Source organism: Gorilla gorilla, chromosome 9 (genome assembly GCF_029281585.2).
Source record: "Gorilla gorilla gorilla isolate KB3781 chromosome 9, NHGRI_mGorGor1-v2.1_pri, whole genome shotgun sequence".
In the NCBI taxonomy this organism is placed as follows: Eukaryota; Metazoa; Chordata; class Mammalia; order Primates; family Hominidae; genus Gorilla; species Gorilla gorilla.
Window position 1 is genome coordinate 23,231,087 of NC_073233.2, and position 17,184 is coordinate 23,248,270.

General features: G+C 44.6%; 1 protein-coding gene across 16 annotated transcripts in view; it reads right to left on the reverse strand.

Moving 5' to 3' along the window:
* PLEKHA7 (pleckstrin homology domain containing A7) overlaps window positions 1-17,184 on the reverse strand; it is a 243,685-nt gene that overhangs the window by 59,451 nt on the left and 167,050 nt on the right. For all 16 annotated transcript variants that reach the window (XR_008669775.2, XM_031016210.3, XM_031016209.3 and 13 more), the window contains one exon: window positions 7,937-8,112. Coding sequence is in view for 15 of the 16 variants with exons in the window: in XM_031016210.3 (XP_030872070.1) it covers window positions 7,937-8,112 (176 nt within the window). In the remaining variant the exon portion in view is untranslated. The remainder of the gene's footprint in view (window positions 1-7,936; window positions 8,113-17,184) is intronic.

Sequence of the window (17,184 nt, forward strand, 5' to 3'; positions counted from 1 at the left end):
CTCAAAGTTTTGTATATCTGACTTTCTTGTATCAATCAGGCCCCATCTCCCCAACACCCCCTTCTAGAATCCTTCCCTAACCACCCAAACAAAAGTGGCTACTCCCTTGCCCTAGTCCTACCCTAACTCATCACTCAGTCTTACTGCCTTCATGTATAGATCATGATACAAATTGTCTTAATGATTTCTTGTTTTCCTGTTTATGGTCTGTCTTCCTACCCCACCCCTCCAGAATGTAAGCAGCATGGCACCTTGCCTCTCTCTCTTTGAACACTGCTGTACTCTGAGCATCTTTAACAGTGTTTGACCCACAATATGCCATATATATATATATGGCAGCACTTTGGGAGGCCAAGGTGGGTGGATCACCTGAGCTCAGGAGGTTTATATATATATATATATGTTTGTTTGTTATTTTTTTGAGATGGAGTCTTGCTGTATCACCCAGGCTGGAGTGCAGTGGCGCGGTTTCGACTCACTACAACCTCCTCCTCCCGGGTTCAAGCAATTCTCCTGTCTCAGCCTCCTGAGTAGCTGGGATTACAAGCATGCGCCAACATGCTAATTTTTGTATTTTTAGTAGAGACAGCGTTTTGCCATGTTGGCCAGGCTGGTCTCAAACCCCTGACTTCAGGTAATCTGCCTGCCTAGGCCTCCCAAAGTGCTGGGATTACAGGCATGAGACACCATGCCTGGCCACCCTTAATAAATATTTATAGAATAAAAGACTAAATGGATGAATGCATGAACAAATGCACCAATTCAAGTTGCTGAAAGAAGTTCAGCATACCACAGAGAATGGGAAATGGCAAGAGATGAACCAAAGGTGTTTGTAGGGACCAGGCCCATGTAGGGTTTCCAAAGACTTACTAAGGAAATTGGACTTTATTCTAAAGGTGACTCTACTACAAGTTTCTTTAGTCCCAAGACAGGACTGCAGCTACTCCAGATAACACAGAGGTTAGGAAATTGAGAAAAAAGATGAGTTGTTTTCTGATATGCCCTCCTGCCTGAGTCACTTCTCAGTTTTGTAAGCTGTAAATGCCAAATAACCTCCTTAGTTGGTGCTTTAGCTTATTAGAGAGGAAAAAACATCCTTAGACAAGATAGAAAAGGCAGTATTATGGTGGAAGTCGGTAAGACAGATTTCAAAAAGGTTGTTGAGACTCAAAAACCAGAGTCCACAGCATGGCCAGTAGAAGAATATGGACGTGAGGCAGAAGACTACTTGTGGGGGCGGGGGCAGAGAGCAGGCCCTGCCAGTAGTGCAGGGTGTCCCTCACAGCACGTGGTGTGGGATCTCAAAAATACTGGAATTAATGTCTATCATGGAATTCTGAAGCCTGTGTAACAAACAAGAGAACAAAAGTCAGAGGTGCAGGCTAGGCGCGGTGGCTCACGCCTGTAATCCTAACACTTTGGGAGGCTGAGGTAGGTGGATCACTTGAGCCCAGGAGTTCGAGGCCAGCCTGGGCACCATGGTGAAACCTCATCTCTACAAAAAATACAAAAAATGAGCCAGGCACGGTGGCACATGCCTGTAGTCCTAGCTATTTGGGAGGCTGAGGTGGGAGGTTCACTTGAGCCTGGGAGGCAGAGGTTGCAGTGAGCCAAGATCATGCCACCGCACTCCAGCCTGGGTAACAGAGTGAGACTTTGTCTCAAATAAAAAAGTGACAGTTGCAGTGAGGACTCTTAGCTCTGCTCCTGGGCCAGAAGAATAGGAAGAGGCTGGGGGGAAGTGGGAGCTGAAGACAAATAGGACTGAGGGATGGGGCTGTAGGGACCCTGAACTGTTGAACAACTCACACTGCTAGGAGATGAGCACCTCCTGGCAGAGAAGAGAGTGCAGTTTGTCCATAGGAGACTCATCATTGAGATCTAGGAATTAATGATGAAACTGGAAGAGGGTAAAGAGAAAAAACATTCGAAGATACTGTCAAAGCAAATCCTATGGAAGTTAATATAGCTGATAGGGAGCACCTACTATGTCTCAGGCACTGGACTAAGTAAGCACTTGATACATTTGTTTAATTTAATCCTTGTAGCAAGCCTATGAACTAAGAAAAATCAAGGTTTCAAAAGCATGCATAATTTGCACAAGATGACACAGCTAGAAAGTAGTAGAGCATGGATTTGAACCCAGGTCTATCCGATTTCAGAGACTAAGCACTGGGAGGAGATACCTAAGGCAAAAGAAATAGGTATAACAGGAAGTGAGGGATAAATCAGCTGGCCTGGACATTGATTACTGATGCCCTCTTTACCATGTCCCAGTAAGCCATTTCTGCCCATAGTCCTCTGCCCATGGAGCCCTAACACTTCCTTGGGAATCCACACCACCTCACTCTCAGTCCTTGCGGCCTGGATAGGGCTCCACCCCTGGTTCTCAGAAGTGAAGCATGTGTTTCAGGCCTCTGCAATCAGCATGATGTTGTCCCTGGCCACGGAAGATGGTTGGGGACATAAATGTAAACTAAACCTGTCTAATCAGTACGAATCTCAGAGCTTCTGGACCAGACTCTGGCTCCTTCCTACTGGATTTTAACCTTGATGATATGAGTTTGGGACCACTGCAGCTATCTTGCCACCAGGCCCTAGATGTGCCAGGGACCTCCTCGTGGAGCTCAAGACTGAATTCAACACACAAGTGGGAAGAGCCCAGAGTCTGAGAATATGACTTCCAGTGATACTGTCTGAGCCTTGAACCCCATTGTTTCTAAAGCCAGTTCTATCTTGAGCTTTTCAGTGACATGAACCAATAAATTCCCTCCTTTTAAAGGTAAATTTCTCTGTATTTTCTGTCATCTGCAGTCAACAGTCCTAATACATACCACCACTAATAAAGGAAGCATCTGCCTGTATGAATAAAGAGAGAAGCCTCTGGGTGAGAATCACAGAGGGAGCGAATGAAATGCTACTGTTGGGGCCACCCACTTACAGAGATGGAGCTTTTCCAAGGCAAAACACCAAACTGGAAGACAAGCAAGATTTAGTCTGCCTGACGAATAATTTTAACCAACCAAATGTCTGAACATCTTATTCTGGAAAAATAGAACATAAAGTCTGCATTTGCTTGGCTGAAAATTTCAGCTCTCAGAAACTTATGGAGAAATGCTATTATGTCTTTATTGTGACTCAGAAGCTGGAAAAACTTGTGTTTTTTATTTTGTTTTAGTTTCTTGGGCTTTTTTTTTGTTTTTTCTGTTTTTTGTTTTGTTTTGTTTTTGAGACAAAGTCTCACTCTGTCGCCCAGGCTGGAGTGCAATGGCATGATCTTGGCTCACTGAAACCTCTGCCTCCTGAGTTCAAGCAATTCTCCTGCCTCAGCCTCCTGAGTAGCTGGGATTACAGGAACCCGCCAGCAAGCCCAGCTAATTTTTGTATTTTTAGTAGAGATGGAGTTTCACCACGTTGGCCAGGCTGGTCTCGAACTCCTGACCTCAAGTGGTCCGCCTGCTTCGGCCTCCCAAAGTGCTAGGATTACAGGCATGAGCCACTGCACCTGGCCTGTGTTTTTTATTTTTAAAGGGACAAAACCTTGTGCAAACATGATCATGGAGTTTTAAGAGTTTATTAAGAGCATAATAAGAATACATCTCAATGTCAGAGAAAAACTAGGGATGATACAATGGCCTGAGACTAGGGAAAGGGGAGGAGCCCTTCCAACACCAAAATCTGATGCTAAAAAATACCCAAATCTCAGCTATCTAGATTAATCCTCAAGGTTTCTAGCCAGACATCATTTATCAATCATGCATTTTTTTCCTATAAAGTTCAATCTCGTTCTCAAATTCTCTCGTCTAGCATCCTAGTCAGCCACAGTGAATTGAGCAAAGTTGGGACACTAGAAGAAACCCATTTTGCCATCTCTAGTGTAATAACACAGGGAACTCTTGAAGCTCAAATTATAAAAGGACATGTATGAGAAATGGAAGGTGGGGCACAAATCCATAGTGGAATGGGCCCACATGAACAATGGCAGAAAAAGTAAAGTCTAGAAGGAGCTGTTTGTTTATTTAAAGTAAAACAAAACAAAAACAAAATTTCTATTTATTAAAATACATGGGGGTTTAAAAAAAAGAGATGTAGGTGTCTCTGCTTAGGGAAGATGACCCAGCATAAACAGAGAAGGCAGAATTCTCCAGCTTCTGGGTTTAATTCCACATTTTCATTAAGAAGAATGATCTTCACCAGGAAAAAGGGAACAAACCTGGTTAAGAGAGCCTGAAAGTCCACGATGGGGAGGAAGAACAGGAAGCCCTACTCTCCTGTAGTTGAGCTCCAGGCCCAGCTATCGGTGGTGCCCCAGTGACATAAGGAAAATTGGGCTTGAGAAATCTATTGGGTGATCTCCAAGGAATCAAAGGGAAGGGGGAAAAGACCAGAATATCAAAAACTGGCAAACAGCATTCTGATTTTCAAAGAAGAGGAAAAACAAATTCCATAGCCTATCATCAACCTCTGCAAGAGCCTAAGCAGCACTGTTAACCTGGCAGATTTCAGAGCACACAGGACAGGAGGCAGCAAGAAAAGGCAAACAACTCAGTAGAAAAATGGGCAGAGGATAGATACAGGCAATTCCCTTAATAGGAAACACACGTGCCCACTGAGCTGGGCATGGTGGCTGGTGACTGTCATCTCAGCTACTTGGGAGGCTGAGCTAGGAGGATTGCTTGAGGCAAGGAATTCAAGACCAGACAGGGCAACATAGTGAGCCTCTGTCTCTAAAAAATGTTTTAAAATTAGCCAGGCATGATGTGGTGGCCCACAGCTGAGGTCCCAGCTACTAGGGAGGCTGACATGGGAGGATTGCTTGAGCCCAGGAGTTCGAGGCTGCAGTGAACTATGATCATACCACTGCACTCCAGCCAGGGTGATAGATTGAGACTCCGTGTCTTAAAAAAAAAAAAAAAAAAAAAAGTGGAAATAAATATAAAAGATCCTAACCATCATGGAAATATACATTAAGATAATCAGATACTATTTATGTATCAGATCAGTAAAATTAAGACATAACATCAACTATTGGCAAAGACATGGGGAAATGACACACTCACTAGTGAAATACACAGCTTTCTTTTTTTTTTTTTTTTTTTTTTTTTTTGAGACAGTCTCGCTCTGTTGCCCAGGCAGTGGCGCCATCTCTGCTCACTGCAAGCTCTGCCTCCCGGGTTCACGCCATTCTCCTGCCTCAGCCTCCCGAGTAGCTGGGACTACAGGTGCCCACCACCACACTCTGCTAATTTTTCATATTTTTAGTAGAGATGGGGTTTCACCGTGTTAGCCAGGATGGTCTCGATCTCCTGACCTCATGAGCCACCCGCCTCGGTCTCCCAAAGTGCTGGGATTACAGGTGTGAGCCACCACGCCCGGCCACACAGCTTTCTTTAAAGGGCAGTTTGGTGGTATTGATTAAAATTAAAAATGTATTATACTTTTACCCAGCAATCTGAAAGACTCACACATGCAGAGGCTTGTAGAAGGTTAATACAAAAATTTTAAATACAGGTTTTAAAAATACACTACAGTACATCTACATTATGAAATACCATATGAGTAAAAATTAAAGGTGATTCATATATACTGATATTGAGTCATCCTTAAGATGTCATTATTCATGCTTTCAGAAAGCACAAAAGAAACCTATATATTTCTATAAGTCCACATACGTATATAAATGCATAGAAAATAGTTTAAAAGCCAATTAACCTGATTATAGAGATTACCTTGGGAAGGTGATTTGGGATATCTTCGTCTTTAGTTTTTGCATTTTTATATTTAGAATGTTTTCATTTATTATATGGTTAAATATACATTTAATATATATTTAATAATTTGTATATACTTAATTATAAATATATACATATATATACACACAGACATATATACATAGTTGGTCTTCTGTATCCAGGGTTTTATACCCATGGATTCAACCAACCACAAATTAAAAATATTTAGAGAGGGAAAAAAGGATGGCTTTGTCTGTACTGAACACATGCAGACTTATTTTCTTGTCATTATTGCCTAAACAATACAGTATAACAACTATTTACATAGCATTTACATTGTATTAGGTATTATATGTAATCTTGCAATCTAGAAATGATTTAAAGTATGTGCGTAGGTTATATGCAAATACACCATTTTATATAAGGGACTCTGAGTATTTTGGTATCTGTGGGGCTTCCTGGCACCAGTCCTCCATGGATACCAAGGAATGACTACATACATATACTGTAAACATATATATATATTAAAAGAATGAAAAATAAAGACCAGGAAACAGTGACTGTTGGGGACTAGACTGTGCACTAGACTGTGTTGGGGAGTAAGATGTGTCAAATCTACCCAGTTTCCTTCTCCTGGGGTGAGAGGGGAAATGCCAACCACACTGTGAGGTGAGCTCCGCAGGCTACTGGCAGAGTCTTTCAGATCATTATTATGGAAACAATAGAAAAATGCAGGCTGGATGACAATGCTGGAAGTAGAGCCAAAATTGATGTAGTTACTGATTCAGGGCCCATGGGGAAGCTCCTAGGACAGTCTTTGGTCCTGTCCTGTTCAACATCTTCATTCATTCATTCATCGAATCTCTCACTCACTCACTCACCAGACATTTGAGAGCTTACTATGTGTCAGATGTTGTGCATTTAGATATAAAGACAGGCCGGGCGTGGTGGCTCATGCCTGTAATCCCGGCACTTTGGGAGACCAAGGTGGGTGGATCACTTGAAGTCAGGAGTTCAAGACCAGCCTGGCCAACACGGTGAAACCCCGTCTCTACTAAATACAAAAAATTAGCTGGGCGTGGTGGCGGGCACCTGTAATCCCAGCTACTCGGGAGGCTAAGGCAGGAGAATCGCTTGAATCCAGGAGGCAGAGGTTGCAGTGAGCCAAGATCACGCCATTGCACTTCAGCCTGGGTGACAAAAGCGAGACTCTGTCTGAAAACAAAACAAAACAAAACCAAGATATAAAGATGATATCTGCTTTAAGCCTAGGATACTGAAAAGTAGACAGAAGGGGGAAACAAAAACAGTGTGAAAAATGCTCAGACTGAAGTGCTATGGGAGCTCCAGAGAGTAGGGCCTGACTGTACCCTGGCCTCTTGATGGAGGTCACTATTTATAGCTGTATTTATATTTCATGAGGTCTGTACACTGCATGAAAGAGATCATAAAGCTAGGAAGTACCACGAATTCCGAAAACCACATATATGTGAGGTGGAAAGATTCACAAGCTAAACATACCAGCGCAACCCATTTCCAGCCACTAAAAAGTTCCACCCTTAGGTTACAAGAGAATACGCTTGAGTTTTGAGGCCTCATTGAAAGAACACTGTCAAAGAGCAAAGTGTCAGGATAGGAAAGAATGGGCCCAATGTGAGATGAAGGCCAGATAAAGGTATACCCAGACTTTTTCAGGGCCACTCTGATCTCTCTCTCTCTGCCCTCAACTCCACTCATATTCCTCTTGTTTTCTCTCAGGGAATCACCTACAGCCAACAGACTCAGGAATTTCAAGATCTCTGATTATATGCTTGGTTGAACTATTTCAGAGAGGGAGCAACCGGAAGATCACTCCCAGGTCAGCTCCCAGCAACATGGCAGTTAGTCTGTAGCAGATTTTCAGTTTGCAAGACCTTTATTGCCTGTCCTCTCCCTACCTGGTACCCCAAGGTCTTCCCTTCCACCATACATAAGAGAAGAAAAACTGAGAAGCCCACACATGCCAGTTTCCATGGCTGTGGATCCCAGGCAGTCATTTCACCCTTCCAGGCCTTAGTGTTTTTGTTTAATGAAGAAAGTTTATAAAGAGAGGGCAATGCTTAATACAAGTGAGTAAATGGAATCTCAGGCACCCAAGAGGACCTATCTGGGTCCCAATCCTAGTGTAGGAGGTGCTGTGGCAGGGACCCTCCATCAGGACTAACCTCTTCAGTGACGATCGAGACAGCACCTGTGCAGCCTGGTTCATGGCCCTGACCCAAGCGTTCATGTCCTCCTGGGTGTCGGCACTGAAGTAGTAGGTCCTCATGCCTGACTGCTCGGCCTGAGAGCCCGCCGTGGAGCTGTTATAGATGAGCGCTCGCATCCCCGTGTGCACAGCCTGTAGCATGAAGGCAGAATGCAGGTCAGAGGGAGGTTATCACACATTTCCTTTATAGGAGCAAAAGCAAGGAGGCACTATGGCCCTTCTAGACTAAAAGCCCAAGCACCACCCAACTTGCTTCCACACCTAGAAAACATCATAGGCTAGATTTCTCTTTCTTAGTACAGCCAGGCCCAGTGACAGCTGTCTGTTCCCCAAAGTAAAAGCCCTGCAGCTGTAACTGTTTCCTATTTATCTTACTCCTGCTTTGGGAGTTGGGAGTGTGCACAAAGTCAAGGCTTATGTGAGAAACAGGCTTTTCAGAAAACCCTCGTTTCATAGAGGCAGACTCTTGGGAATCCCTGTTTTGGTTTTGCTGAAGCCTGTGATTCCTGCTTCGGCTATAATCAGACAAGAATTGACTCAAAACTGGCAGCAACAGCAGGTGGCTTGATGTGGATGTTCACTGTGCTTCACTGCTTAGGCATGAAGTGTGATGTGTGCTCCTCAAAGAAGCTGCTGTTCTGTCTCTCCAAAAGAGGCACTACAGGATGTGAGGGCAATCTGGCTGCGACATCTGTCACCCCATTGATCGCCAGGGTTGATTCGGCTGATCTGGCTGGCTAGGCGGGTGTCCCCTTACTCCTTCACTGCTCCATGTGCGTCCCTCCTGAAGCTGCACACCAGTAGAAGAGGAAGACCATCCCTGAGAGAGGAGGACCGGTCTTCGGTCAAGGGTATACTAGTAGGTGCAGTCCCCTGCTAGAACCTCCAAACAAGCTCTCAAAAGAGGCACTACAGAGGTGGACAGAGTTGACCAACAGTTAACTAAATATTCTTGCAAACCTACTGTGTCCTTCTGCCTCAAGGTGCTTTCACATGTATCCTTGCAAAAAAAAAAAAAAAATCTCAAAAAAAGGTACTCAGAATGACTACTGAAAAATGACTGGGAAGATTTGCAAATCAGAGACAACACCAGTTTTTCCCCTTGTGCTCTGATAAACCAGAGACCCATCTTTTAAATTTGCAAGGAACAATCTCACCAAATCTACATAAGAAGATGATGTGAAAAGAGGAAGATTTACTGAGTACCTACTATGTGTCTCCTAGGTACTTCCACAACTTTAATCTCATTGTAATCCTAACAGCCTTGAGAGGTGGAGACAGAATCTCTGTTTTACAGATGTAGCAAACAAAGCTCTTAGATGTCAAGTAACTTTCCCAGATTTCCACACCTGGTAACAGATTCTTCACAGCACTTACCACTACCTGATGCTATTTATTTTACACACTTGTTTATTACCTGCTTATCATCTGTCTCCTTCCTCTATAAATGTAAGCTACACGAGAGTGGGAACTTCGCTATTTTGTTCACTACTATATCCCCAGGAACAGTGCCTAGCACATAGTAGATGCTCAATAAACATTTGTTGAAAGAACAAAGAGTTAGAGCCCAGGTCTGACTCCAAGTCCAGGCTTCTCTGTATATTGCTCCCAGGTTCTATCCCGAAGTGAGGGTGATTACACAGATAACTGGTTCAATACTCTGAATACAGCATGAAAGGCAGACCCCATGCAAGGACCAGGCAGAGAAAACAAAATGAGAACCAATGAAAAACTAGACAATGACATGCTTCTGGAATCACTAATGGTCATAGATGAAAACCTCTCAAATGAACCTTCAGCATTTACTTCTCCTCCCTGCCCTCTTAAAATCCAGATCCAAAATGCATAGTAAATATGGGCCTGCTTCTGACATTTACATATCTGAGTCCATCCGGCTCAGTGCCAAGGGAGTCTAGGCAAACTTGGCCTGCAGCCAAGGATCCCTATAGTGGCTGAAGCAAACCTGATATCCTTCCTTTGCATGTATCAGCTATCATTCACTATCACAGGAAGGATTCCTTCTATTTTAAGCAAGGTGGAAATGTGCCAATAAGAACAGAATAAGGCCAGGCACAGTGGCTCACACCTGTAATCCCAGCACTTTGGGAAGCCAAACCAACTAACTGACCTGAAGTTAGTTCAAGACCAGCCTTGGCAACATGTTGAAACCCCGTCTCTACTAAAAATAAAAAAAAATAGCTGGGCATGGTGGCACACGCCTGTAATCTCAGCTACTCGGGAGGCTGAGGCATGAAAATTGCTTGGACCCAGGAGGTGGAGGCTGCAGTGAGTTGAGATTGAGCCATTGCACTCCAGCCTGGATGACAGAGTGAGACTCTGCCTGAAAAACAAACAAACAAACAAACAAAAAAACAGAATAAGAAGGAACCTGTGCATGTCTTACTGAAAATCAGCAGAAATTCTTGGAAAATATCCCCTGGACCATGATCCCACAAGATCTCTGACACACTCTCCCAGCCTTTTGTGCCCAGCCATAGAGGGTTCTGGGACAGGTGCCTATCCCACTAGATACAAGCATAGGGAGCCCTCCAAGGTACAATAAAGACAATAGATCCATGCTGTACAAAAAATTCATGGAGCCAGCCTTGTCCAGGAAATCAACATGGGACATGCCTCAAACATGCAGACATGGGTTTGCATGTCTATTTGCGAATGAGTCTTAAGAGTTACATCCACCATTACGAAGGAGTTACACATGATTGCAAATATAACCCTGGTCACTAATCAAACCAGAAGGTGCTGTGCCCAGCTGCTCTTGACTCTGAAGAACAGATTCCAACTGTATTCTGCCTGTGTGAGGGCATATTCAATGGATTAACTGTGAAGGCAAGAAGTACAGGGAGTTTCCTTTTCATCTGGCCAAGTGACCCAAGTCCAAAGTATCCTGAGCCTAGGACCCAGATGATGTGAATCTTCTCACTCCTGCCCTAGTCTCACCTCAGATGGTACTGTTTTCTCTGCTCTTTGCTTTCCAGTTAACATAATTCTATGAAGCAACTTTGCATAACTGAATAGAAAACAAGCTATGCCTAAAGGAAATCAGGATGTGAGTGAAGAACTTACCTCAAAGACATGATGCCCCTAGGATATGGTTGCTCCCCTGGTTGTTGGACCTCAGTTCTAGACACAGCACTGGTGAAGGAGCCAGAATCCTCATGGTTCAAGCCCCCAACATCAGCCTTTAGAATAGAGAAACCTCAGTGGAAAATAGAGGAGCACCCAAAAGGCCAGGGCCCATCAACTGACGGGCTCATTCTGGAACTTGTTCAACAATAATGAATCATTTATTGAGTATTTACTATGTGAAAGGCACCCTACCAAAGTTGGAGGGACAGCCTTAAACAAGGCCATAATAGTTTATAGCCACACAGAAGAGAAATACTATGGACAAGTAACTACAGCTGTATTACGTGTCATCAAGAAGGTCAGGATGCTGTGAGGAGAACAGGGGAGCCCAGCTTGATCCCTGAGGAATTGACATTGCAGCTGCCTTCTACGTAGTAGGTAGCCATTTAAGTAATAGCAGGGAGGAGCTAGGTAGCACCCCACGAAGGACACGTGCCCACAGTGTGTTCATCTTCAAGGATGAGGCCAGCATGACTGGCACAGAGGAATGGAGGGGAAAACAGCATGAAGAGACGCTGCCGAAGTTGGCAGGGCCAGACCACCAGGGCCTTGCAGATCATATAGGGTTTTGTCTTAATGAAAGAGCAATGAGAAACTATTAAAGAGTGTTTTGTTTTGTTATGTTGTTTTGCTTTGCTTTGTTTTGAGACAAGGTCTTGCTCTGTTGCCAGGCTGGAGTGCGGTGGTACTGTCTTCGCTCACTGCAACCTTCGCCTCCCTGGTTCAAGCAATCCTCCCACCCCAGCCTCCTGAGTAGCCTGGACTACAGGAATGCACCACCATGCCCAACTAACTTTTGTATTTTTTGTAGAGATGGGGTTTCGCCATGTTGCCCAGGCTGGTCTCGAACTCCTGGGCTCAAGTGATCCACCCACCTTGGCTTCCCAAAGTGCTGAAATTACAGGCATGAGCCACTGCACCCAGCCTTATTAAAGGGTTTGAACTGGGGAATGATGTGCTCAGATTTTGTTTGGAAAGACCACTCTGGCTGCAGTACAGAGAAGAGGTTCGAGTCAGCAGAAACAGGTGAGGGGGGATGGGTCAGGAGGCTACTACAGGAGCACAGGTGAGAGATGGTGGTGGAGGCAGAGAAGGGGAGGAGCAGACAGGGTCTGGAGAGAACTTGCAGGTAATACCTGCAGGCCTTGGCAATGGACTGGATATGGGAGGAGAGAGATCACCAGGTATAAAGGATAAGAGTCTCAAGTTTACAACTTGCAGAGGTAGTGGTGACCATTTATTGAGATTAAGAAAAGGGGCCGGGTGTAGTGGTTCATGCCTGTAATCCCAGCACTTTTGGAGGCCGAGGCGGGTGGGACACCTGAGCTCAGGAGTTTGAGACAAGCCTAGCCAACATGGTGAAACCCAGTCTCTACTAAAAACACAAAAATTAGCCTGGCACGGTGATGGGCACCTGTAGCCCCAGCTACTCAAGAGGCTGAGGCAGGAGAATCTCTTGAACCTGGGAGGCAGAGGTTGCAGTGAGCGGAGATCACGCCACTACACTCCAGCCTGGCTGACAGAGCGAGACTCCATGGAAAGCAAAAAAGAAAGAAAAAAGGAAAGGAAAGGGAGAAAAGAGAAAAGAAACGAAACTTCTTACGTCCAACCTTTAGGCTGACTCCAATCCGCACAGTGAACAGGGTAAGAACTTGGGCTCTTAGAATCAGCCTGAGGTCCAAGGTGGACTCTGCCTCTTGCCCACTGGGTAACCCTGGGTAAATTACTCAACCTCCTCATGCTTGTTTCCTCATATTTAAAATGGAACTATGGGTAAAAGTAGCATTTACCTTATAAGGCCGTGTGAGGATGAAATGAGACATACACTGCTTAGAGCACAGCCTGGCATTTGTAAGGCTCAAAAGATGTCAGCTGATGTTACTGAAGGAGCAGTCACTTGAGCAACCTAGGGAGGTTGGTTGAAAGAGCATTCTGGAAACTTTAAGACTCTTCTTCCTCCCTCCCCATCACAAATTTATAGGGAACTAAATACAAAATACAAGTAAGCCTGAACCCACCATATCTTGGGAGGTATAAGCACTGTCACTGACCACGATTCCAATTACACTTAATGCTCCTTGTGGTCTCTGTCTACAGAATGGGACTAGCAGAACTAGCTGATGAATCAGTTTTCCCGGTGAAAGGTCTGGGTGGGTGAATCAACCATTTACAGTGCAGTGAGACAGAGCTGTGGAAGTAGAGAAGGGTACTTAACCTGTCCAGAGGGCTCAGAGAAGGCTTCCCAGACAAGGTGATTCTGAGCAGAGAACTGAAGGACAAGTAAGAGTTGGGGAAAGGGCATTCCAGGCTGTGGCTGAAGTTTTTTTTTTGTTTTTTTTTTGAGACGGAGTCTTGCTCTGTCGCCCAGGCTGGAGTGCAGTGGCACGATCTCAGCTCACTGCAAGCTCCGTCTCCCCGGTTCACGCAATTCTCCTGCCTCAGCCTCATGAGCAGCTGGGACTACAGGTGCCAGCCACCACACCCGGCAAATTGTATTTTTAGTAGAGATGGGGTTTCACCGTGTTAGCCAGGATGGTCTCGATCTCCTGACCTCATGATCCGCCCCCCTCTGCCTCCCAAAGTGCTGGGATTACTGGCTTGAGCCACCACGCCCGGCCAACTGTGGCTGAAGTTTAAGTAAAGGCCTATAGGCAAGAAATGTCCTGGGGCCTTAGGCAACTGTATATGGCTAGAGGAAAGACAGAAGACAGGAGTGGCTAAAAATGTGGCTAGAGATATAAGCTGGGGCCTCATGAATCACAATTGGCTTAATCAGCTGGGCACAGTGGCTCACGCCTATAATCTCAGCACTTTGGGAGGCCAAGGCAGGTGGATCACCTGAGGTCAGGAGTTCGAGACCAGCCTGGCCAACATGGTGAAACCCCATCTCTACTAAAAATACAACAACAACAACAAAAATTAGCTGGGCGCAGTGGCAGGTGCCTGTAATCCCAGCCACTCGGAAGGCTAAGGCAGGAGAACTGCCTGAACCCAGGAGGCGGAGGTTGCAGTGAGCCAAGATCGTGCCATTGTACTCCAGCCTGGGCGACAAGAGCGAAACTCTGTCTCCAAAAAAAAAAAAAAAATTTGGCTTTATCCTGAAAGCAATGGGGAACCACTGAAGGGCTTATGGTAGGAATACAACCTGAACAAGGGTGCAACTTAGGAACAACATAGAGGATGAACTGTAGGCTGCAGAGGAGTTGCAAGGCTGAATCAGCAACAGCCAATGCTTACAGAGCACTTACTATATACTAGGTCCTGCTCTACAGTGTGCTCCCCAGGGGAGGGATGGTGGTGGCCAAGACAGAATAGTGGCAGCAGAAGTGGAGAGGAGGAGATGAATTTGATAGATATACAAAGAACAAAATTGAAAGGAGAGAGAAAAAAGGCAGCTCTTTCTTGTTGTCTTCTCATCCTGTAATAATACACATGCTGATGCAAACTTGAGAATATAAGCCCTAAAAAAGCATGGATTTTGTCCTATTCATTGCTGCATCCCTAGCATCTGTTATACTACCCCATAGACAATCAGAGTGTGCAACAGAAGTTTTCAAATAGAACTACATAAGTGAAAAACCACGCCTCTTGGCATGCCTTCAGAATCTAGAGCAGGGACCTTAACATTTTTTGTGGCATGGACATCAACAGTTCGATAAATCCTATGAACCTTTTCCAGAATGTTAAGCATGCAAAATAAGGGAAATCTATTATATTGACATATAGTTCTTAAAATATTTTTTAAATGTGTGGTCTAGTGATGCAGGTGTTTGTTTACTAACGTACTGCATAATGGATCTGGTGGCAGATGTAATAATTATTGTGATTTTAAAATGGTGATGAGCATAAATGATATTTCAAGATACCTGCAACAACTGTAATGTGTTATGAAGATATCTATGGTTTCTACTGGTGAACAAGTCACAGGTGACCTGCTTTCTTAACTGAAAGAGATGTTATATTTCAGTTAAAGGTTAAAAAGTAGGCCAAGTACGGTGGATACTCTGAACTGTCTCCAACAAGGTACCCTAGCACCAGTCTGAGAACTTCAGCTCTATATACAGAGAAGGACCAACATCAAAAACAGGTGTCAAGGCCAATCACAAAACACTGTGTATTCCTTGGTATGCCCAAGAATATAGACCCTGAGCTGCCCCCAGGGCCTACCCTCTGGCCCCTAAAAGAAGGATGCTGCAACCCAAATGAAAACATAACTCTTTCAGACTCACGGAACCATTGCCCTTTCTGGAGAACCATCTAAACACCACCAGATCTGTCTGTAGTAGCTTTTCTCTGCTCTCGGATCCTAAGGACCTCAAAGACCTCTCCCAAACACACGATGCCTTCTGTCTCCCAGACAAAAGATTTAGGGAACACTCTTAGTAAAGTCTTTCCAAGAAAAATGTTGAGAAAAGAAAAGAAATCTAAGACAGATTAAAGATGTTTGCCTAGAATCTACTTTCACACCTCCAATGAAGTGTTAAGATAAAAAATATATATATAGTTATGATATGTTACTTTAAGGACATGCCAAATGTTGTTTCCAAAACATCATATGCAACATCACTATCCCAATTGTTTGCCCAACTGGGCAGTGCTCAACTCTAGAAAGGAGGGTTTCCTAAGGAAGATTTTTCAGGCTGTAAAGGATGAATCTGAAAGGCACTGAACAAAACGTTTTCAGAGTCAGCAATAAGTTTCTAAAATGATACAATTAACGTCAATTCAAACCACCTTCTACCTCCTGCGATGTCTGTGCAGCAAGTGACCAAGATAAGACGTGGAAGAAAAGCAAGGAAGAAGAGAAAATAATACAAAGTGGGAGCCCTATAAGAAAACTGAAAGAGAACAGAATTCAGGGCCAAGTTCTGCCTCTGTCATCTTCCAGCTTTGTGGCTTTGGGCAGGTTTCTTAAGCTCTCATATCCTTCCCTCACCATGAGCATTAAATGAGGTCACATGTATCAAAGTACTTCCCATGTCATGTTTTAAAGATATAAGGCAACAGTATTCCACGCAACATGACACAGAGCAGTATCCCAGTATCACCAATCCATAGCAATTCTGGAGTGACACTCAGTAGCGTCACTCGAGGGAAACACAGGAACAACTCAAACCTGTTGATGAGTAAAGCCACAGCATCAGCTCAGTTCTGTGCCTCCTTAGGAAGGAAAGGTAGAAGGAAGATGAGACTGACTTTCCAACCACCAGCACCACCATGGCTCCAGATCAAGGTGTTGATAGAGACTCTCACTTTGCAAGCCCTTCACAGATGAAGGACCAGCTGCTCACACCATGGACACCACAGACCAACACTTCCCTTTAACCCTTCCAGAGAATGGCAGGCGTCTTACCTTGAGCTTTCCCGTGGTCCTCTATCTATGGCTGGAAAGCATGACTTCTGTTCAATCTCTGTTTTATGACCTACTGCCTAGTGTTCATCTTGTGCCTCCAACATGGAAACAGCCAAGCAACAAGTGTAGTGGGGACAGGAGCCCCTACTCCAGCTTTACGTGTACGACACTGCCTCATATCTTAAGCAGCCAAGAGAGGGCCGTGCCCTGTGGCGACTGGCACCAAGGGCTGCTTGCTTCAGTGCTCTCTAGGACTTCCACTCCAACTGCCAGTAAAGTGGATCTTCAATCCACCCCACCCTTACCTTCCCTGGGGAAACCAAGATCTTAACACCTGCAGTGAAGGAAATCCGTGGAGGCCACCAATGGAGAAGACCTCAGGACTCCCCATGTTTGAGCCTAAACACACCTTCCAAGAGCCTCCACACCTGACCTCACAGGTGCTACAGGGCAAAACTACCATTAATTATCATGGCCTCACTCAGCCCAAATGGTACAGACACAGAACAAGTAGGAAAGGGGTTTTACTGGTAAAGGGATCTGCCTGGAAATCTTCTATGATCCAGAAGATAAACCAAATTTCATTCTAATTGCTTTTCAACAAGATAAACAAAGTGGACAAAGCTGACAGCCTCTTCAACACGCAGGCCCCTAACCTTCAATGTGAGTTTTCATAATACAATGGATATAAACCCATTATGAGG